The sequence below is a fragment of the Grampus griseus genome (genome assembly GCF_964374135.1).
Source record: "Grampus griseus genome assembly, chromosome: 8".
Taxonomy (NCBI): domain Eukaryota; kingdom Metazoa; phylum Chordata; class Mammalia; order Artiodactyla; family Delphinidae; genus Grampus; species Grampus griseus.
In genome coordinates this window covers 68007214-68031331 of record NC_139002.1, presented here as the reverse complement: position 1 = coordinate 68031331, position 24118 = coordinate 68007214, and the positions used below count along the sequence as shown (strand labels likewise).

Below are 24118 nucleotides of genomic sequence, written 5' to 3'. Positions count from 1 at the left end.
AAGTAACCAAATGAAGTCCCCGTGAGAAACTGTTTTAAAGTTAAATTTAGGGGAAAAAAACCACACCAAGCATTGCCCGGGGAACCAGAAAATTTTCCCATCATGGGCCTTGAGCACCATTGCTTTTTCCTTGCCCTTTAGCTGCCCATTAAGTTTGACCATATTTTTCAGCCCATAAATATTCTCCCCCCGCTCCTGGTTATGCCACTGACTGTATTCTAGTTTACATTTCTCCTGGCACTGAGGGTTTATACTTTGCTATATTAATGTATGTTACTTATAATAATAAGGCCTTGTAAATCCTTCATGAAATGAGTCTAGGTATGTTTGAAGCACAAACCTGCTGACTCGGCTTTTGCCTCATGTATGATTTGTATACCATGGTGCTGCTGAGACTCACACTTAGCTAATACTGGAATTACCCAGGAAACCTTAGAAAACCTTAGAAAATACACATGCCCGGGCCCTATCCTCAGAGATCCTGATTTAATTGATCTAGGATGCAGCCCTGCTATCGGGATTTTTAGATATTCTCCAGGTCTTGCTAATGTGCAGCCAGCATTAAGAATCCAGTTGTATCACCCTCACCCTCCCTTCCCAAATTCCAGTTCTGCTAAGCTTAGAAAGCCCAGCCAGGTGAGACCCCTTTCTCTTCCACAAACTTGAGCCAAACCAAGTTTGCCCTATGCATGTGTGAATTCAACTACTGATGGACCACCTGGGGCCCAGCCCCACAGTCTAGTCAGTTCCCCTTGGCCCAAGCCCCAGCACCTCCCAGGCCCATCTTCCCCACCAGCCTCATGGCTGAGTCTGACAAAACTTGAAAGAGACAAACAGTTACCAATAAAATTGTGAAGTTTTCCAAAACACTGTTCATCATATATTTCTCTGGTAAGTGTTTGAGCTTGTGGATGAAATTGATCATATATTCACACATCGGGGAGCGGTTTATTCGGTATACAAATCGGCCATTCTCAAACCTTGCATATTCCGTCTGTGAGGGAAAAAGGATTTGAGCATTTTTACACCTTTGACTTCAAAATACATAAAAAAGATATTATTGCCTGTAAAAGCATTTTACGTTTTCAACATGAATCACCTGCTATATGCTGCACTACTTATGTAGTTTACTTCATTAAAAAAAATCCTATCTCCAAACTTAACACCATACTCAGAATCCATTATTTTTCTGGAATTTTTTTTTTAAAACTTGGGAAGATGACAGCTTTAAAGAAAAGGTGTATAGATGCTTTTCAGCAAAGGTTAGAAAAAAATATAACTGCCTGCTTAGTGATTCTCTACCTCGAGATCTGTGAGAGCAAGCCCAGCCAGTCACAATTCTTCAAAGGGCCCATAGAACATCCTTCTTTACTGTGACAAGGCCTCACAGGCCAACAACCAATGCAGCTAATTTCTCTTCTTTAGGAAAAACTACTTCACACTGATCATGAGCCCCTGACTGTGTTATGTCTTTAATTTTTTCAAAAAAGGGGTTTTTAAAAAATATATACATGCAGCTTGAAGATCCCACTGAAGCACTTAGAAATAAGAGAGACACTCGTAGATACTCTGGATCAAAGAGGAATTTAAAAAGAAATTACAAGCTATCTAAAGCGTAATGAAAAAGAAAATATTTACATCAAACTTTTGGGACTCGATGAAGCTATACTTGCAGGAAAGCAGCTTCATGTCTTCATCATTAAAGATGAAAAGTTATAGAACTTAGTACACATCTTAAAAAATTAATAAACCCTACAAAATAAACCAAAACCAGTGAAAACCAGGAATAGGAAATTAATAAAGATAAAAGCTCAAATCAATACAAAGGAAATTTCTTTTAAGATTTTTTTTGTTTGTTTCGATGTGGATCTTTTTTTTTTTTAAGTCTTTATTGAATCTGTTACAATATTCCTTCTGTTTTATGGTTTTTGGTTTTTTGGACACGAAGCATGTGGGATTCCAGTTCCCTGACCAGGGATCGAACCTGCACCCCCTGCATTGGAAGGCGAAGTCGTAACCACTGGACTGCCAGGGAAGTCCCGCAAAGGAAATTTAAAATGTAGACAGGATATAAGAACTAGTTCTTTAAAAAGACAAAATAAAATAAATAAACCCTTCACAATCTTAAGAAGGAGAAGAAAGAAAAGAGACAAAACCACAATTACATTATTGTTCAGAAGATTTAGAGGAGGTTACTTTATGTAACTCTTTGGCAAACAACCAATCAACCAACCAATCAATCAATAAAAGCAAAGGAAAACCTAGAGGACAGGATGATTTCCCAGCAAAATACAAATTGCTAATACTGAACCAAAAAGAAGTAGAAAACTCCAATAGGTCAATTACTGTGGAAATGACTAAAAACTATTTAGAAATCTACCACTGAAAAAGGTCCAAAGACCAAATGGTTTCACAGCTAAGTTTTATATAATCTTTAAAGAACAGTTATTTTCAATGTTATTCAAACAACGCTATACCATAGAAAAAGATAGGTATTCCAATTATTTTTATGAAATTGATGTATATTCAATACCAAAAGTTGATGGTTTATAAAAAAGAAAAGTATAGATTAATATCACTTATGAGGTGCAAACATTTTACGTAAAATAGCAAACAATGCATCAAAGTATCCAAAGTAGAACTTTCTTCAGGAATGCTGTGGTGGTTCATACACAGGACATGTGTTCACTCATGATGTCAACAAATTGGAGAAAAATCACATAGTAAGAGTTGCTGAAAAGGCATCTGATAAAATATTGCAGCTATTACTAATAAAAAAATTTAAGTAAAATAGGAATAGAAAGAATTTCAATATAAAATAAAGACTATTTATAAAAACCAATAATAAGTTTAATCCCAAACGTCAAAACATCAAAACTATTTCTACTGACATCAGTAACCATACAAGGATACTCACCATCACTATTTCTTTTATTTCTTTTTACAACTGTGTTGGAAGTTTTAGCAAATGAAGAGAAGGTGAGAAAATAATAGTAATAATAATAAAAGTGGCATGAACATTGGAAACGAGGAGATAAAATAAAGTCTTCTCTTTTTGCTGCTGCTAAGATAATACAACAGAGAAAACCCATGAATCTAGGGGGCAAAACCCGCTGGAGATAAATAAGAGAATATGGTAAGATGGCCAAATAGAATATAGATATGCAAAAACTAGGACCTTTCTTCTATTCTAGTAATTAAAATCTGGAAACTGGAAAAATTGTATTAACAAATTATATAATATTTAGAGATATATTTAACAAGAAAGGGATAAACCTATATATGAAAACTAAAATCTTATTAAAATAGATAAAATGAGATAGAAATGCAAATAGGTTCTTGATTGGGAAGATTTAATATCAATAACATATCAATCTGTCCCCAAATAATATCTAAATCTAATGCAATTACAATTAGGTTGCTCAGGACTTCCCTGGCAGTCCAGTGGTTAAGACTCCACACTTCTACTGCAGGGGGCGCGGGAAGATCCTATATGCCGCGGCCAAAAAACAAAACCCCAAAAAACGATTAGGTTGCTCAAACAAGATTTTTGTTTTTCTTTACATTTTTATTTTTATTTATTTATTTTTATTATTATTTTTTGAGGTACGCGGGCGTCTCACTGTTGTGGCCTCTCCCGCTGCGGAGCACAGGCTCCGGACGCGCAGGCTCACCGGCCATGGCTCACGGGCCCAGCCGCTCCGCGGCATGTGGGATCCTCCCGGAACGGGGCATGATCCCGCGTCCCCTGCATCGGCAGGCAGACTCTCAACCACTGCGCCACCAGGGAAGCCCATTTTTTACATTTTTAAAATGCTCTCATAATTTGGAAGAATAAATGCTGGCTACCTGCCTAGAAAATATATGAAAAAGAAGAGCAGTGAGATTGACTTGCCCCAGCAGATATCAGAACATGCTATAAAGCCACTGTAATCAAATCAATACAATACTGGGACATGTAGAGATAAATAGAGGGTGGAATAGAACAGACTCCAGGAACAGCACCCAGTATATGCAGTAACTTAAAGGGAACAGATCCACTCAGTTGGAAAATAAATGATTTAATAAATGACTTTGACACAAATGCCTATCTATTTGGAAGAAAATGTAAGCAGACTCCCATTTCACACCAAATGCAGAAACATATTTCAAGTAGATTAAAGGCTTAATTACAAAACTCCACCTGCCACACCACAGCACGTTCTCCATGAAAATGCCTGGGATTTCATCAGTCGAAGACAACCTTTCCCTGTTCCCTGAACTTATAAAGAGATGTGGGTATGTTAGCTGAGGACGAACTGAAGAATAGTTTGACATCTGGGAAACTGAGTTACTTATCTGGTTCATTGTTTCTCACAGGTACCTGTCCAGGCAAGAAGTCCATCTACAGGTAAGCCCTGACAACTTGGCCATTTGGTAGCAACAGTAACACTAACCTTCCGTGCTCCCAACCACCAGCAGGTACCTTTGCTTCCTCCTTCTCAGGGGAGATGGAGGTCATGTGGCTCCAGGTCTCCCAGCTGTGTCTCATTACACAGCCACATTCTCACCCACCCTCTCCTTGGACTTCCCAGACACTGCCTTGAGCTGGTTTCCCCCCTCCCTCACCCTTCTTTGTCCTCGGCTTCTCTGTTCATGTCTCCCTTTCCACCTACCCTAGGTCTGGCTGCCACTCTCCAAACTTAATCTTGATTCCTATTTTCCTTGCTATTCCCTCTCTGCAGCTAGCTCTCCATTCCCACAGCTTTGATTAAACTTAATGCTCAGGATTCTCAATTGATATTTTCAGTCTTTACCTGTCTCCCAAATCCTAGTGTTGCAGCTATATTCGTCCCTGACTATTTCCAGTTGAACATCTTATTTACTTATCTCTGCTGGTGGCTACACTGTCCTCCTAAGCATAAAACATGTGATCTTTGACTCTTCCTCCTCTTTAATATTTAATACCCAGTCAGTTTCTAAGTACCATTCAAAATGTCTTCCTGAATTCCACTACCACCCTTTTAGTAAAGCTCATGACACCTAAGTTTACGGCTACCATCTAGTCAACTCACTTACATCCTCCTCTACCAGCATAACCCTCCTTAACACCATTCTCAGGATGCCCATCCTGTGCTCGGGAAGCTATGAGGGCCTGCAGCATCCCAAATCCGCCTTGTTCAGCCCAAAGTCTTGAAAAACATCTCCTGCTCCCTCTCTCCACCCAATGCATCCTCTCTCTCACGCCTCAACACAAAGTCAGGTTGGGCTCCTGGACCTGCGAGGTCCTGGACATCTGTGAATAAACACCACTCACTGAGCATGGATGAAGACAATGGAAAGCACAACTCTAAATGAAATCACCTGCAAACATTATTCACAAAAAGCAACCCACCCCAGTAAAATGAACATCCATTTTTTGAAGGGGAGGGAGGCATGAACTATAAAGGCCATAAATAGGTTTTTGGTCCCAGTATGTACTGAAATATGTTTAAAACAATTAAGATGAAGGGAGTGGAAATGGCAAAAGCAAAAACCAAACTCAAGGCATCAGGGTTTTAGAAGGCAGGTGCCAATCAGCTGAGGACCACCCTGGTTGTTATCAAGATGCCTGGAAGTGCCCTTGAACCTGGAACCTGGGGTGGGAGGGGTACCCTCTACTGGGCAGCAGGGTCTATCTCTAACAGATTCCATATCAGCCCCCCCTCCATCCCCCCATCCCAAGGCCACCTGCAGGACTGACACACTGGCAAGCACAGGGCTGACTTCAGACAGTCAGAGGGCTGGCATGGGATTACTCCTGGTCTTCTTTCTTTCAGTTGCTTTCAAATCATTTTGCCTTCTTAGAAGTAATGGTGTGTGGGGGGGGGTAGGAGTCGGAGGGGAAGGAGAAGACACCAGAAAAATAAAACCCCCTGCCCCAGTTTAGTTTTAAAGGAAGGCGACAGGTCGCCCTGAATGAAGGTTCCAGCATACAGAGGCCAACTTACCTCTACTTTTTCTACTACTTGCTTCCCAAAGGAGCAAACTTTGGTGGAACAGGTGACTGTCATATTCTCAGAACTCTCATACTGACTGGTCACGCCGTAAAAAGCCCCGGCATCATCTTGAATACTGCAGTTTAAATCCGCCTGTTGGAAATGAGATGGAGGTGGGGATTACTCTCTCATCGCAGGAGTCAAAGCAGTAACCATGCGGGTAAGACCTCCGCCATGCTGGCTGGAGGGCAGTAGCAGGCCGGCGTGGCTCAGAGAGGTGGTGAGGTGACGCCCCGCTAGAAACAAGTTCTATGGCTCATCAGTTATTTTTTGAAGAGAATGCTAGTTTGGGCAGTCTTCCCTTGAAATAATGACATGCTATATGTATGTTTCATTTTACTTTCTTGTATTCAGTATAGAATACTATATATCCTTGTAATAAGACATTCATGAGGTCTCTGAAATATGTGCAGAAAGCAGTATATGAATTGCATTCATATTCACTAATCTGTAGATATAGTTAAAAGAACAGGAGATTCTGTAGCTGACTGGCCATTTGTTATATAAGTAAAAACAGATACCTCATTAACAAATTACAGCACCCAGAGGGGAGATGGTTCCTACTAAAGACTGGCTTACAAAGATGCAAAATAATTAATACAAGTTCCCACTCATTTAACGTATTTATGATTACTTAGTGAGGCTCATGCTAGAAACAATACAGGACTACAAGCCAATATGGAATGTACAGAAAATAGCTTTAATTTAGATAGAAAATAAGTACCATGTCAAAGGTACTCAGTTTGGACAATGGAAGCATTATTTTCAATTAAGGGTATTTACTTTCAGGATGGTTAAGATTTGAACATGCGGAGAAGGGCTGAGAGAACGCTTGCACAGAAGCAGCCTGGAGTGCTTCATTCTAGCTACACCGTGAGGACTAAGGAGACAGGGAGGAATGAGTTTGGAAATGCCACAAGGGCCCAGGTAGAGGAGGACTAAGTAGGGGTATGGGTTGTATCCTGTAGGAAACAGGGACCTATTGAAAGTGTTGACACAAGGCAGTGAGGTGATCAGAGCTGAGCTTCAAGGAGAAGTGTCTCAGCGTGGTATAATGTTCACTGCAGAGGGAGGCTGGGAGGCTGCTTCAGCGGCTAGATCACTGACGGACGGTCCCATTCCCTCAAATATCTACTGACCCTTTCCTGCACACTAGGCACTGGGTGTGGAGCTGGGGATCAACGAGTCCACATAGCTTAAGATTTAGGAGTGGGGACATCGCAACAGAAATAAGCACTCCTGAGATGGGCACAGAGACATGAGAACAAACAGTGGGGAGGGAGCCCTTGGGGTCAGGGAAGCTTCTGATGATGACGCAGCTCAGATCCAAAGAGAGAAGTGCTGGCATGGGTCGGTGGATCATGCTGTAAGAGAGAGTGTATAAAGGGCGCTCGGCCAGAAACAAGGCTGGAACAAAGAGAGCAAGGAGAGAGGGTAGCTGGGGAGGTGGGGGTGTGTGGAGGGGTGCGGGGGAGGGTCTTACATCCTAAAACCAAGGGACATACGAGTTTTAAGTACATAGGATAGGGCCAGTGACAGTCTAGGATCAGATCTGCAATCCAGAAAGGCACCCCTGACCACAGCTTGGAGACTTGAGAAGAGAGTGAGAATGGATGAGTGAGGTGTGTCAGGAGGCCTGGAAGAAGTTCCAGATGAGGCATGGTACTTGGGCTACTAGGATGACTGCAGAGAAAGAGAGGGGGATCTGACATACAACGAGACTATCTCTTGCGAGGTGTGGCACGTTTTGGCTAGCTAATTTTAATACCTTGACAGGTACTAACCGCCATGAAGACCTGAGTCAGCCTATATATTTTTAATAAGGATCTGCATTTCAATTTCCCTCTTGAATTGGGTATCAGGAAAATCTCCATGTTCTTAGGCAAAACTTCGGATATGCTGGCTTCAAGTAAAAGGACAATATACTTTATATTCCCTTTTCTTATATGCCAAGAAATTCAAAGTTAAATTAAGTGTTCAACTATAGTCATTAACTTATTCTAGGTACTTCTAATAACTACTAACAACCAGTGTCCAGCTCCTGTTATGGGATTCCAATCTACTTGTACTTGTCCAGTTTTACATTATCCATAAATTTAGTATTGCTCCCTCACATTTTGTTTTTTGGAATTTTATGGGGCATAAATTGCAAATAATTAAAAATGCCCAGGTGTGCCTTTTGCTCACATTCAAAGGTTTGACATTTAGCTCCATGAGAGAGCAGTTTAACGGGGAATGATGGAGGTCTTACCCTGAGATCTGTATCTCAGCTCCTTAAGGCTGAAGAGAGGCCCGTGAGTCTATGTGGGCTCCAACCTCTAGTACAGAAAGATACCAGTGTATCCTAGGCACACAGGAGCTCTGACACTGGGTTGTCATCCAGCCTTCCAGGGCGGGTATCACCTGCTGTGAACTAAGAGAGGGCCTTTCAGAACTTTGAGCGGGTCCTGCCGCCAGCTGAGAACACAGAGCTCCGAGAAGTGGCTCAGGTGTTTTGCGGGGGTGGAATGACCAGTGATGTTCTTTGTGGGATTGATGCTCTTACTATTATGATGTAGTTTGTGCCAACAAGGTTTAACTTAAAAAAATAAAAAATAAAAAAAAAAGTAAAAATATGCATGTGGTAAGGAAAAAAAAGAAATCAAACTGTAAAAAGGATGTACGTTGTATTTCTACCCTGAACTTGCCAACCTCCCTAGATGACCAGTGTTATCTATTTCTCAAGTGTCCTTTTAGAGATATTTAGCATTTAGATATTCAAACATACACATTCCCTCTTTTCTGCACAAATTGTAGCATTCTTCTAAACCTGGCTATAAATAAATAAATACTTCTTAGAATTCACATAGTACTGATATAGAATACCAGTTTTTAAAAGAACAGCCCTTTAAAAAACTGAACAGCCACACTTTTTGGTGGCTGCATATCATTCCATTATACAGATGCACCATAATTTAACATGTGCTCTACTGATGAATATTTAGAATGCTTCCCAACAACAGTGCAATAATAAGTTAAGTGGAACAGGAAAGGTCTATTAGAAATTACTTTTACTTTGTTTACATTCTATTTTTAAAAATTCCCTGCTTTGAAAATGGGAATTAATGGGCCATAAATACACTGTTAACTAATACTGCAATTTAAACAAACTCATTTTGATGTAATCAAGTTGTTGAGAAGGACTGGTGAACAATCAAAAACAGTCTGGTGTTTGTGGTGTAAGGGGTGGAGTGTGGGAAGGAGCATGGGGAAATTAGCAATGTGCAGGGGAGTCAACAGGAGAGTGAGCACATGGGATTGGGTTACTTTTTAAAAACTATCAACTTCCAATTACATCAACTTAACCAGGAGGGAGGTTTCTTAAGAATTGCACCTCAACTCCCTAGGCACAATGTTTTCTTTTCTTTCAATGCTCCATTTTTCACTTTATTTACTTCAGTGGCAGTATTTTTTCATATACAATTTTTAAGGGTTACATTCCATTTACAGTTATTACAAAATATTGGCTACACTCCTGTGTTGTACAGTACATCCTCGAGCCTATCTTACTTATACCCAATAGTTTGTACCTCCCACTCTGCCACCCCTATATTGCCCCCCCCACCCCCATACTGGTAACCACTAGTTTGTTCTCTATACCTCTATAACGTATTTTGTTATATTCACTAGTTTGTTGTATTTTTTAGATTCCACATATAAGCGATATCATACAGTATTTATCTTTTTGTCTGACTTATTTCACTTAGCATAATGCAGTGGTAGTATTTTTGACAAGCAAAAGATTTACAATGTAAACAAACTACGAGTCTTAAAATCTAAAGCAAGCATAGAAATATACAAAATAATCCATACAAACATACAAATTCAAAATGTTACCCAAGTTTATAATGGCATTCACCATAATTTGATGTTAGCAAAATTGCAGAAAATTTTCACAGCTTTTATGTTTCCACCTCTATGAGTGTCCACGCTTAAGTAATACTGGTGCTATAGCAGCGGCACACCTAGTAGATTTGACAGTTAGAGTGGATCATTTTTAAGACCCCCTTCCTTTGACAAAATTATCTTCAGTAATCATCAGCACTGTTTCACCGTTTTAAACTTTAAACACAAAAACTCTGAAAGTGGTAACAGAGAATGACGTAACTCTAGTTCTACTTTTTCGTCTTCATAACTACTGTGGCCATTTCCAAATCACAGAAGCAGCAGCACTGTGTGGACTGCAGCTCCAACAATTCCAAACTGTTAGAATTTACTCTAGAATATAAGACTGAGTCTTTAATCACATGTGTTATTAAAGAATAAGTAACATAATGGATAAGCAATATAAGTGTGCTGGTTTGAAGCATATATATATGTGTGTGTCTATACATATATACGAAATAAAATATATATGAAATATATATACGAAATAAAAGCCCAACACTAATTTTACCAGTTGTTTAAGGTTTAGGCCAACAAAGGATTTTTTCTTTTTGAGGAATATTTTATTGATAGCATTGTTTAGAACTGTGGGCACAGTGTGATAATAAAAATGACAACCATTTTTAGATGGTTTTGCCATATAAACTTCTCTGCAATGAACCTCCTTAATGCCTGCCCCTGGGGCAGACCATTCCCACCCTCTCATCTTTGGTTCACCACTGTCCCTTAGAATTCCCTAAATAATTTAATTAGTTTTAATTCGGAATGGATGACCCGTAGGTACAATGTCAGGAAGTATCAAAAATGAAGGTATTCAAGAATTCACATTATGAAACTCCACCATCTGAAACAATCTCAACAAAGTATGAGTTTTAAAGTTGTTAGGATTAACTTTTTTACATAAAATTAAAGTAGAACATACATTCAGAGAAGTGTACAAATCACAAGTTTACAGACTGATTAATTTTTATAAAGTGAACACACCCATGTAACCAGCACCCAGATGAGTAAATAGAACAGAAGCCCCCTCATCCATGCTCCCTTCTAGTACAATCAAGCGCCCCATGTCACAAGAGTAATCTTCATCCTAAAATACTGTACGTTAATCTTGTCTGGTTTTGTGAACGTTTCACAAGTGGAATCACATAGTGCTGATTCCTCTGTGTTTAGTTCTATTTGTGCAGCATCACAGTGTGAGAGCCATCCATGCTGTGGTGTTCATCTATCCTTGTCACTGTAGAGTACTCCACTGAATGGACTATACCACCACCTATCTCTTCTAGGGATGGACATTTACAATGTTTCCAAATTGAACCTATCATGAAGAGCGCTACTCTGAACATTCAGGGATAAGCATTTGATGAACTCATGTGTGTACTCCTGTTAGGTGTTCCTAGGAGTGGAATTGCTGGTCATGAGATCTATGTGCACTTTCAGCTTTCATTTAGATAAGAGGAACAGATGGTTTTTGAATTATCTTGCTTTTCTTAAAAAAGTTTGAGACAACTTTGTATTTAAGTATTGTATATTTAATAGGTTAGATTTTAAAAGACTTCTCAACTAACAGTAAATAAGCAAATTGCTATTACAACTGCTTTGCAGTTACTTTTGAACATGGAAAATAATTACACAGCCATCCAACCATATCACAGTTGTTCTTTGGGAATTTTCTAGGAGGAGGTATTGATGTGAAGGATAATTATCTGTCAGCTGATGATATTATGATTATCCCAGAAAGAAATATGGTCACTGAACCCCCGTGGAGCAAAGGTAATATCGAAGAAAGAATGCTAACATTAAATCAGCAACAGAGGAGGCAAACTCTGTAATGAGTCTACGATTCGTGCCGAGTTCATTATCCACCCTCTCGACTCATTTTTCCCAACTGAAAACTCAGGGCAAACCTATTTCATATAGTTCTGAAGGCAAGAAAATGAGGGAAAAAAATGCTGGTATCAGACATACAAACTATTTTTGCCTAATCAGCTCTTACCTGATTACAGGATATTTTCTAAAAGCAAATAAATATAAAAATCCAAGAAACAGGGACTTCCCTGGTGGTGCAGTGGTTAAGAATCCATCTCCCAATGCAGGGGACACAAGTTCGAGCCCTGGTCCGGGAAGATCCCACATGCCGCAGAGCAACTAGGCCTGTGCGCCACAACTCCTGAGCCTGAGCTCTAGAGCCCACGAGCCACAATTACTGAGCCCACGTGCTGCAACTACTGAAGCCTGTGCGCCTAGAGCCCGTGCTCTGCAACAAGAGAAGCCACTGCAATGAGAAGCCCAAGCACCGCAACAAAGAGTAGCCCCCGCTCGCTGCAACCAGAGAAAGCCCACGCGCAGCAGCAAAGACCCAACCCAGCCAAAAATAAGTAAATGAATAAATAAATAAATTAATTAATTTTTAAAAATCCAAGAAACAACTAGAACCCAGCAAACTTATCCTTCCAACAAATTCCAAGTTCAAACGATATCCTATCCTCTGGGTATAAGCCAGCTGTTGGGGCCCAGGGCAGCCCGTTCCAAAATGTGCCTCAATGGCATACTTATTTTGGATTAAAGTTACTTAAGAAACAACCAATGGAAGAGGTTGACCCGCCCCTCGGTCTCCCTGAAATCAGGAAATAAATCTCTCATATGAAAGGTATACTTCCTGCATCTGGAGGTAGAAGGACACCCTCATCACCAGAGATCGAGAATTTAGGGCCGAGAAGCCTTTTAAACAAACCTTGTTACTTTAAAATTTTACTTCCCCAAGCCCAAGCCCTGTTTAGATTCTTCACTAATTAAGCACCCCAAACCTACGTCTCTTTGTCCTGTGATTCCTCACAAATTTATCGTTTGTCTAAAAAGTAGAATAGATGCCTGCTTCAGCCACTTCTTAGGTTCCATTTCTGTGTGAACTCCATTGCCACGAATTAAAACAAAATTTGTTTCTGTTGCTCCTATTAATCTGTCTTGTGTCAATTTTATTTTCAGTCCAGCCACAAGAACTCAAGAGGGGTAGAAGGGGAAATTTCCCCCTCCCTAGCTAGTCATGGGCCATGTTCTAAAATGAAAAAAAACAAAAACAAAAAAACAAGCGCCTTGCCGATGTGACTGGAGAGGGCAAGTCCAGGCAAACGGGCCCTTCTAAGGAATCTTTGCCCATTTTGCCCTAGAACAGAGACCCTCTATATGAACTGGGTTCAGAGACCAGCTCCTTCTCCTACCACCTAAGGCAGGAGTCCTTTCTACAGTCCTTTCCTGACCTGCGGTGCCTTCTGGCTAAACACTACCTTCAGACACAGGAAAATCATTCCTTTAATAAAATACTCACCATGTCCCGGGCAGACCTAATTGTTAGAGAGTTCTTTTTCCTGTTGTTATTAGTCTTCTATTGCTGCTTTAACAAACTACCACCAATTTAGTGATTTAAAACACCACCAATTTATGGTCTTCTGCTTCTGTAGGTCGGACATCCAACATGGGTCTCACCAGGCTGAGATCAAGGTATTGGTGGAGCTGTGTTCGCTTCTGGAGGCTCTGGGGAGGGATCGGATTCTTTGCCCCTTTCAGCTTCCACATTCCTTGTGTCTTAGCTCCTTGCCCCATTTTCAAAGCCAGCAACACCAGGCTGAGACCTCACATTGCCAGCTGTCATCTCTCTAGACCTCTTCTCTTGCCTCCCTCTGCCACTTTTAAGGAAACTTGTGATTTACCCACTCACATAACCCAAGGTATTTCCCTGTCTGCTCTTAGCGACCTCCACTCCCCCTTTCCATGTAATGTAACACATCCCCTAACACTGTGGTAAGAACTCGGACATGCTGATGCCTACCACACCCGTTACGTTGCAATCGGCTTCCCAGCCGCTTCCACCTACAGCTCTGCCTTCTGCAATCACGCAGGCCTGAGAACACTGCTGTAAGACAATCCTGCAACCGTCTTTCATTTCCCCCCTCATCTCACCTTTCCACTCCCCCTTCACACCACAGAGTTCTTCAGGTCCTACTGCTTCCTAGGATCCAAGTTCCATGTTTATTTTTATTAAACTCCATCCTGACTTCAGACCTCCCTTCCATCTAGTTCAGAGACTTGAGAATCCTGAGTCTTCACTTGTCATCATCTCATCTCAGACACCTGACGGACAGCATGGACAGCGGTCACTCCTCTGCGTCTCACTCTCCGCATCTCTAACCTCAGAGAAGATCTGTTTCCAAAGCCCACCACTGTGATCAGAAGAGAGAACGTATACGAGCCTCATCTGTATACTGAAACGTGCCACAAAAACGTAGACCACTCCTGTCAACCCAGGGACTTCAACACAGACCTGGACAGAGATTAAAGACAGAGCCTCAAGTCACATCTCCAGAGGTGTGACCCAAAGTAGACAGTGGTTCATAATCAACAAACAAGATAGACGCTTTCCCCCCAGAGCCAGTCTGAGTCCCAATCCATGCTTATCAGGTGAGCAGCACAGATGCGGCAATGGCTTTTTTCAAACAGAAAACTTAGTACTTTTTCTGATTTGTGAGTTTATAACAAGCCTTAGGTTTTAGGCATAACTGCTCAAACAGGTAACAAAATTACAATCTTTCCCACAAAGATATGATTAGAGATGTCATGAAGTTCTTCCTGGAAGCAAAAAAGGCCATCGTTAATAAATGTGTGGGGAATGGATTAAAAACTTGAGGATCTATATGCGGGCAAGTCCTGGAAAACAGTGTAAGGTCGAAGCAGAAGCAGGTTACAATGCTAGGCAGAGAAAGCTGACTGCACCAGACAGCAAGGAAACAAAAAAGTGAAACATCAAATTCCCTCAAATTCTTCCCTAAATAATCCTTCTCCAACACACTTGTTACTTGTGCAGCTGAGACATGTAAGTCACAAGACAAGACTTCGGCTTGGTTTCTCCTCTGTTACCTCTCACTCAGCAAGCGTATTTGTTCATGGATGTGTTCCACTGCTTCATTTCATGTTTTTGAAATTGAAGGAAAAAAAAAAAGCAATATTCTTCAAAGAATGATTCTTCCCATTTCATGCGTGAGGAAAACAAGGCCTAGCCCAGTTACGTAGGATCCAGAGTCCTCTGAGGGGAGGGCTGGGCCAGGGAAGGGGCTCTGCAAAACCTCAGGCCTCTGGAAACCTGGCTCCAGGTGCCTGAACGACAGGGAAATGAGTGTGAGGGTTGCCAAGGGCGGAATGGAATGGTGCAGCTCAGGCAGAGGCAGCATTTGGCTGACACAACTAGTTTGTCACTGGCCTCAGAAAGAAAAGGCCTGCAGGAATAAAGAGGAAGCAGATCAGTCCAACGGCAGGGGAGAGGGTTTGGGCACGGGGTAGGAAAGGAGCAGGCTGCAGACACTCCCTTCCCACCGGCCTCTCCCTTCCACCTGGAGGGCTTGGAAGGGCTAGGCAGGAATTACTTGGTTGCAAAAATGAAAACATCAAGAGTATTGTCCCTGACAAGAGACAGTATAATAGGCACCGATGGATGCAAGGAGACGCTGGCATTTTCACCACTTTGAACCTCTCCTCTCCATCCTCTCCCAGCCATGATCAAAGGACCAGGATTTCAAATTGTGAAGCAATTTTTTCCAATGGCAGCATCTGGCTCCTTGGCAGGCAGCGCTGGGAGCCAGGCCCTGTCGTGGGCGTCCATCCAGGCCTGCCACGTGGTGAGGCTCGGCCAGGCAGGGCACCACGTGGGCCTTACAGCTGCTCCCCCAGGCGCCGCAACAGCAGTTGCTCTGCCCTGGGCCGTGAGCCGGCAGGCAGAAGTGCTCCAGGAGGCAGCCCGGGCAGGGGACTCTTGAGGCTGCGGTCTGCTCCTCAACCCTCCCGGCCTGACTCATCTGCATGCATCTGCCCCGTGGCTTCGGAGGCCTGGGGTGCGGGAAGCTGGGACGACTGTGGGACAGCCGCCACGCCCCCTCCTCCCACCCCCGGGGGGCAGGTCGACTTGCATTTGGGGAGAGCGAGAAAGCTGCCCAAAGGGAAGGGAGGCTTTGAGGGTGTTCGGGCCACGGTGCCCCTGCCCGGTGCAACAGGACGAAGCTGTAGCTCTCCGGCCACAGCTGTTTTAAATAAGAATAACAGGCATAAACTCAGCCCCCCCCCCCTTCAAGTTACTTCCCACGAACTAGGGCATATATTTACATCTACAAAATAGAAGATTTTAAAAAACAACCACCAAGAGCCCCTTTATAGTGCAGATCAGCACCCATTTGAATTTCATCAACATTTAGTACTTCAAAGAATCTTAAAAGCTTGCTCTAATTACAATAGGCACTGCCTGAAAGACTGGCTGTTTGCATTGCAAATTCCTACAAATATCGCATTCATTAAAAAAAAATTCAATTAATATCGCCCACACAACTTTAGGTAACTGCCACCGGTGACTTCACACAGTAGTAGCTGGGGTGAAAGAGCAAAGGTCTCAGGTCCTAGTACCAAGCAGCTGCACAGGCCAGTTCTCTCCACCGGAGGCAGTTAATGAGTCCTGGGCGCCCAGCTGAGCTGGCCCTTCACCCAAAGCATTCACCAGGCAGGCGAACATCGGCCAGAGACCACCTTTTCCAGACCAGAAAACAAGGCCTTTTTTCTGGTCTGGAGTTTTTGTTCATGAACAGTCTTACATAGAACAATAACAACAAATCAATCAACTAATTAACAAGTGGAGAGTTGCCATATAAAATAACAGGTTTCCTGGTTAAATTTGATTTTTATATAAACAACATACTTTTTTCCCTGGGGATAGGGACATATCCCTTTGTCCCAAAGATGGCATGGGACAGACACTAAAAAAGTATACGCTGTTTACCTGAAATTCAAATCAAACTGGGTGGTTTAAATTCTTATTTGCTAAATCTGGCAACTCTTCTAACAATTCACCTTTACCAAAAAAGAATAACAAAAATTGGGACTTACCCTCAAATTTCCATTGCTGTAAGGAGACATCTTATGCTCAAAATATCTTTGAGTGGGAAAAAAATGAAGTTGCTGAATAACACATGGAGCATGATACTTCTTTTAGTGAAAACAAATGGTGTACGTAACTGTTTGTAGATGCATATAAAAAGTCAGGGAGGATACAGGGCTGGCGGAGGGCCGGTCTCACTTTTTCTTCTATAGTCTTTGGAACTGCGTGGAAAATTTAATAAGCTTCTCTTGCTTTGGTAATGTAAACAGTACATTAAAATGGGGGTGGATGGGTAGGGTGTACCTTGCATCTCTACCTTCACAGGGAGAGGGAATTTCACACATCACCAAGGGTATAGGTCCAGTTTTAGACAACTGACCAAGATGCCTGAGGGGTTTATGACTATGTCTAGGTAATCCACTAACTCCTTGCAAAACTGGGTCTGGAAATAAGCAGCCACACCCTGATTGTGCCACTTCAATTCTTTCCTTCTCAAGCTTTTCTTGGTGATGGTTACAGAGTGAAGCTAACTGTGCCTCCATGAACAGGGTGAATGCTGGGAGGCGCAGGTGTACCACACGTCTGCTTTCCCCTGGGCTTCTGCTTAGCAGCAGCTCTTGGGGGGCACAGTGGCTCTGCATCTCAACCTGTAACCATGGCACGGAGCAGAGTTAAACAGCCCCATGCAGGAAAGAATGGACCCCTGACCTTGGCTTTGTTAGCAACCACTGAGCCCAGTGGCCCAGGACAGAAAGCATTAGAGGAACAGCTGTCAGATGGATTCTCCCATGAGGTTAAGGGAATTCCCAATTTAGATTCTGCCTAGATGTCCTGAAGAGTTCAAGGTTAAAAAAAAAAAAAAAAAAAAAAAAAGGATCCGTGGTGGGACTGAGGGAAAAGCAGAGTGAGCTTCTGCTCCCAACTTCCAGGCTGTCCTATTCTGCCTTATGTTTTCAGTGGATTCAGAAAGGCTCTTTTAAATAAAGTCACTGCCATGGAGATCGTTTCCACCCTCAACTCTCACAATTCTCCAGGTTCTGTGAGGCCCAGCGGCCCCCAGGACCTTCTGTCAACTCTTAGTAGGACTCCTCGTCTCTGCACAAGCGTCCACCTGCCCTGAAAACTCCTTCCCACTCCCCTTCCATTGATTAAATTCTTTCAAGATTCAGCTCAAATGCCACATCTTTGTGAGGCCTTCCAAAATGTTCTCAGGCAGAAAGAGCACCTCCTCTACCTCTGTGCTTCCACATTTCCACTAGAGCCTCTATCCCACAGTGTGTCTGCCATCCCACACCAGACCCTAAGGTCTGCCTCTTACTCATGTCTGCTTCCCCAGCTTTCTAGGAGCAAAGTAGAAATCAGTGAATTGACTGATTTGTTGAATGACTCACTGGCGATGTGTATATTCATTACTAATGTAAATGATTAAACTATTTCTCTAAGAACCTAACAACTCCAGAGAGAGCCTGGAAAAGTTTTTGTGTGAATCTCTTGAGGTCTCCTCCTACCCCCTTTCAGTAAATTCCTTGAGAAATTTATTCAACAAACTGTCAGATGCCTACGATATCTGCCTACACTATCAGTGCTGGCCAAGTGACAGTTCTAGGACCCCGTGCACAGCAATTCCTCTAGGTGTACTGAATGAAATAACTCTTCATCAACTGAATTAAAAAAATAAATAAATAAAATAAAAAACTGTTGAAAATCTGCTATATACATTGCACTGCTGGATAAACAAATGCTATGGATAGGATCCTTGCTCCCTGGGGAAGGCTTACAAAGTTTAGGGCACAGGCCTGGGAAAACAGGAAGGAAGCAATAATAGACAGCAGTCAATGCAGAAAGCACTAACAAGCTCCAGATATTTTTCTCATAAAATCAAGCCAAAATGGGTTGGATGTGCAAGGTTACTGACCACCATGCCCCCCCAACCCCCATCTTTCTACATGAAATATCAGAAACTGCTATCCAAAGATGATTTTTCAAAAAAACAGACCCTGGTGAAGATAATCATAGAGTCACAGTCTACCAAAGAGAACTTATCATGTGTTAGCCCCATAAGTACCTCTGAATATGGTATTTCTTGCTAATCTTCCTTCCACTACATCATTCCATTACTTCCTATTGTTCACATAATTTCAGAACTTAACACTGTTGTAAGAAGAGACAGAAGTAGAGAAAGGGAAAGCTTGTTGAACTGAAAGGCCCTTTCCTTATTGATAACCGGTTAAAACATGTGGGGAGCAAATTATTCCATTTTGCTAACGTCCTTTTCCATGAATTGCAACAGGGACATTTGGTTCCAAATGATAGACTCAAGTCTACAATTCCAGCCTAAATCATGCAGAATCCAATTAGAAACAGGCTGAAACTCTGGAGGGTTACATGTGCACCCAGTTTCTTCTCCCTAAATAAAGCCCAGTTGTTTTATTTATAGTGCCTGTCATTTTGTCCAACAAATGTCATTTCGTTCCTACCAAGATAAAAACATCTTCTAAAGGCTGCCCTCTTTCCAGATAATTCGCTTTCCATTTCTGTTTTATAATATCTTCTCACATCTCCTCTGGTTAGTAAAACTAGCCTTGCTTTTTCTTCCTCCAGAAAAATAGGTTAAGAAAGTAAGTTGAATCACTATGAATAAATTGTTAATTGTTTACACTGGATGATCATAATCCCAAGAATTTTAAAAAGCAAAGCATAAATAGCCATAGGGTAACATGGAGTATATCCTGATTTCTAACATACCACTAATTTAGTAATGATTTGAGAGAAAAAAGAAGTATTATAATTAAGAATTTGTTTCTTAACCACAGGATACAGAGCCATACAATTTCATATTATTTTCTTCTTTGTTATTCCAAACAGAGTTTGAGAGTAAGCCTTCATCATCCTAATGATTCTTCTGAATAGTTTTAGGCTGTGAGGTTTATAAGTAACATGTTCGTGGCGCAGCTTTCTTTGAACCAGTGTCCCCAAGCTTGACACTCTTGAGGACTGTTAGGACAGAGAGTAGAATTTTGAGGCTCCTCCAAAAATATTACTTTCATTGCATTTTTTAATTTGGTTAAATCCATCATTTTGTTTATTCCCTTAAGTAAGCTACTTATGGCTGGAAACAAACTTCTTTTGAAAGTGAGCTGCAAGCTATACTTGGGTTTCTGTCTTTCAGGATGCATGACTGAATCGCACCTACTTCCTTCTAGCTTTGGGGATTCTATGATGAATTCCAAGACAGCTGACATTTTATCTTAAACTAGCTGCAGTGTCTGCCATATTGCTGGCAACCCACCTGCGTGGATCTCAATACTGAAATGAAGCACAGCTCTGTCCACTTGTGGGTGTACATCTTCCTTTCTTAGAGCCCACAAAGCATCTGACCGTTGTTTTACAAGGAAAATAGAAGCATGGTTTTCTGCCAGTGCAAAATGTTCACTTAGTACAAATCCGGTCCCACACTCTTCCTCAACGATAATAACAATTTCAATGCTGCATCAAACTATAATTTTTCTGAGACATTTTAATTAGGGATTCAGATTTAAGCTACTAAGTATAGTAGTATACACTACTAGTGCAAGTAATTCAACTAAGGTGACAAGGAGGTGGTGAGATGCCTTTTACACTGCCTAGGGTTGCAAACGGCAAGTAATAATAACCGCATCATGACTTACCCCTCTGTGTAGGGGTGGGCACGGTGCTTATGATGGCCACTGTAAGAAGCATCCCACTTCTATGACTGTTGACATGGGAAGTATATGTCTTAGAATCGAGGAAACACAGTATGTTTAACCTTATTAATAGTTGTTTCTATAGAGAGTGAGGAAGGATTAAAGACTTTGAGTGGAAAGAAAAAATAGCTGCAGATGCAGAGGAAGCCAAAAACCAAAGTGACAACAGAAAGTTGTTTTCTTTTAAATTACGCCACACGAGGCTGATGAAGATGCCTGGTATGCTCACTATTAACAACTTTCAAAAGCAACTTGGTTCTTTACACACAGACACAAACTCACACATACCTATACACACACACACACATCCTAATCAGTGTCTAATAAGAATGGTTAAATTATGATACACCCAGTAGAGAGGATATTATGCAGTCATTAATAATGGTATTAGGGATCTAATGACATCTAGCTACAGGGAAGGGTGCTAGATAAGGAAGAAAAGCAGGATGCCAGATTTAACGCACTCCTTGGTTGAAACTACATAAACATGTATCACATTAAGCCATATTCATGGTGCATTTAGGAATGAATTAAAAATTATAGATTTCGAAAACTGCCTAGAAGATTATGATGTTGGCTTCGTAAACATGTGAACACGATGGTGCTGCCCTCCGCACAGGCAGCTACCAGGGTTGCACTGATCGCTCTGCTAAAACTTAGGATTCAACTTGAACTTCCTGGTAACAGTAGTCTACTCACCTTGGTGCCCAGGTAAACAGACACCTGAGCGCCCCATACTGACATGCCTTCACAAAGAAACTACACTGCTTCACTTCAGGTACCCGCACTGGCTTCCACGCATAGACGTCGTGGAAAGCACATGGATTCCGGAGTCCAGCAGATCTGGCATCAATTAGCTGTGTGACTTTGCAGAAATCACTCTGCCTCTCCATGACTGTTTCTTTATGTGTAAAGTGGGAATAATCACATGTACCTCACAGGGTTTAAATAATACCAAGTACATGCTTATGCCTAGTCCAGGGACTGGCTCAAAGGAGGAACTCATTAACAGCCACGGTCACACACTGCTGAAAAAGAGAGGAGCCCCTTCCCTCCTGCTCCAGCAAATTCACATTCCGCTCTTTGTAATGAGATGTGGAGTAGAATTAAAATGCACGGGAGTGAATAAAAAGTAGGCAAGAAGGAAGAGGAAGGAAATAAACAGGAGACTGTCATAAAAGGAAGAAGTTAAAGAACAAAAATTAAAAAGGCAAAATGTGGAGAAAGTTGCTTAACAGTAAAAAGAATCCTATTACTCTCTTGGCTCAAAATTTGTTGAAGCCACTGACAGCTCCCTATGACTGATACAAATGAACCCCCCTGATTCCTCTCTTTCCTCATTTTCCACCCACCTGTGTTTCCTATATAAGTGAGGGCCCAGCTGCAAAACACCTTGATGCACCTGAATACACCTTAACTAGCCTTACATGTCCCTTGTTTTGGTGCTTCCCACTGGTCCCTTACCTGCCACACTCACTGCCATCTCTCCCTATCCTAATACTCGCAGACGTAACGGTCAAAGGAGGAGGTGACCCCTAACAGCTCCCCGCTGGGACTGTAAAGTGGTACAACCATCTCAGAAAACAGCTGGACAGTTTCTTAAGCTAAACACGGAGTTACCGTAAGACCCAGCAACTCCACTCCTGCATAGCTAGCTGCCCAAGAAAAACGAAACCATACATCCACACACAGACTTGTCCACAAAGATCTCATAGCAGAATTATTTATAAAAGCCTAAAGTGGAAACAATCCACAAGTCTATCAACTAGTGCATGGATAAGTAAAATGCAGTCTATCCACACAGTGGGATAGTATTTAGCAACAGAAAGCAGCAAATCACTGACTCAGGCTACGAAAACATTATAAGTGAGAGAAGCCAGATGCCAACAACCACACATTGAATGATTCCGTTTACATGAAATGTCCAGAAAAGGCAAATCTGTACAGGCAGAAAGTGGATTAGTAGCTGCCTGGGCCTGGAAGTGGGAATAAAGACTGACTGCAAATGGGCACTGGGCATCTTTTTTTTTTGCGGTACGCGGGCCTCTCACTGTTGTGGCCTCTCCCGTTGCGGAGCACAGGCTCCGGACGTGCAGGCTCAGCGGCCATGGCTCACGGGTCCAGCTGCTCCGCAGCATGTGGGATCCTCCCGGACCGGGGCACGAACCTGTATCCCCTGCATCGGCAGGCGGACTCTCAACCACTGCGCCACCAGGGAAGCCCCGGGCATCTTCTTGAAATGATAAAAATATTCTAAAATTTAAGAGTGGTGACGACCACAAAACTCTGCAAATTTTTCTAAATATCATTGACTTGTACACAGAAAATGAGTAAAATTTTATGGTATGTAAATGATACCTCAATAAGGTTCTTAAGAAAAAAAAAAAAGGTCTCCCCAGATGCACAGTCATTCACAGAGGCCCTTGGGTGTCCCATACCATTAAGGCTCACAGGGTGGAGGGGCACCCACAACACTGGCATCTGTGGCTCTGCCATTCAGTTGTGTTTTGGGGCCTGAGTCCTGGGGGGCCAGTCAGAGTCTTCCACCCTGAAGCCAGTGGAGTGACCACTACATGACTCACTGACATCCCATTTACCTCAGTGTCCCCTGGCAAAGAGCTGGGGTCACAGCTTGGGCGTAAGTGCGGGTACCTCAGGTAGACTCAGTATTTCTCCCACAGCAAACTCCTAAGCTGATCTAGCCTGAATGAGCCCAGAATGGACATGGAGCAATCATTATGAACAAACTAAGAGTCAGCCTGATGGTGACAACCTGGAGACTGCAGGCACTTTGAGAAAGAGGAAAAAGGGAGGAGAAGAAAGGAGACGTGAGGATAGGACCTCTGTTGAAATGCACTGAATTCACACAAAAATGAAAATCTGTGAAGCAAATTGCTAATACGAAAGAAATTTCAAAAGGAAGATTAAGCCTACTTAAGAAACACCCACTGACATTCAAGGATAGAGTCTAAGTGTAATTCATGCTTTCTCAGTCATTAGAGGAAGGCAATGAGATTTCAAGTTGCAGCAAACTGTAAACCTAATTCAAACTGCCTTTCCTCATTTATTCTAACATAGTCAAGACTGAATTTCTTCATAAAGGTTAAGTACTGCTAACAATTATACTGAAGGAGTGATGTCTTCCATCATATTCATAGAAGAGCTCAATTTTAATTCTGCAAATCTTAATTTAATAAACTAATATCTAATCTCAGAGTAATTGTTTCTACATTCGGAAATCTCATACTAGCCACCACACTCTAAACATCTGCAAATCTAGACTTCATTATTTGGGGATTCATGACTGAAGGGTCCCATCACTGAAAGCATTTATTAAAATCATCCCCTGTGTAAAATGGAAAATTTTGGAAGCAAAAACAAAAACAACTTTCTAATACTTTGCATTCCACTTTATAGTCAAACAATATGCTGACTATAAGAAATCTTATTATCATTAAAATCCAGTACTATATAGAGGACTTCCCTGGTGGTCCAGTGGTTAAGAATCCACCTTCCAATGCAGGGGACGCAGGTTCGATCCCTGG

General features: G+C 41.9%; 1 protein-coding gene across 1 annotated transcript in view; it reads right to left on the bottom strand.

Moving 5' to 3' along the window:
• TEAD1 (TEA domain transcription factor 1) overlaps positions 1-24118 on the bottom strand; it is a gene marked incomplete at its 5' end in the record, with an annotated part of 260557 nt that overhangs the window by 12305 nt on the left and 224134 nt on the right. The window contains 2 exons of the mRNA XM_082660096.1: positions 842-994; positions 5970-6110. Coding sequence (XP_082516222.1) covers positions 842-994; positions 5970-6110 — 294 coding nt within the window. The remainder of the gene's footprint in view (positions 1-841; positions 995-5969; positions 6111-24118) is intronic.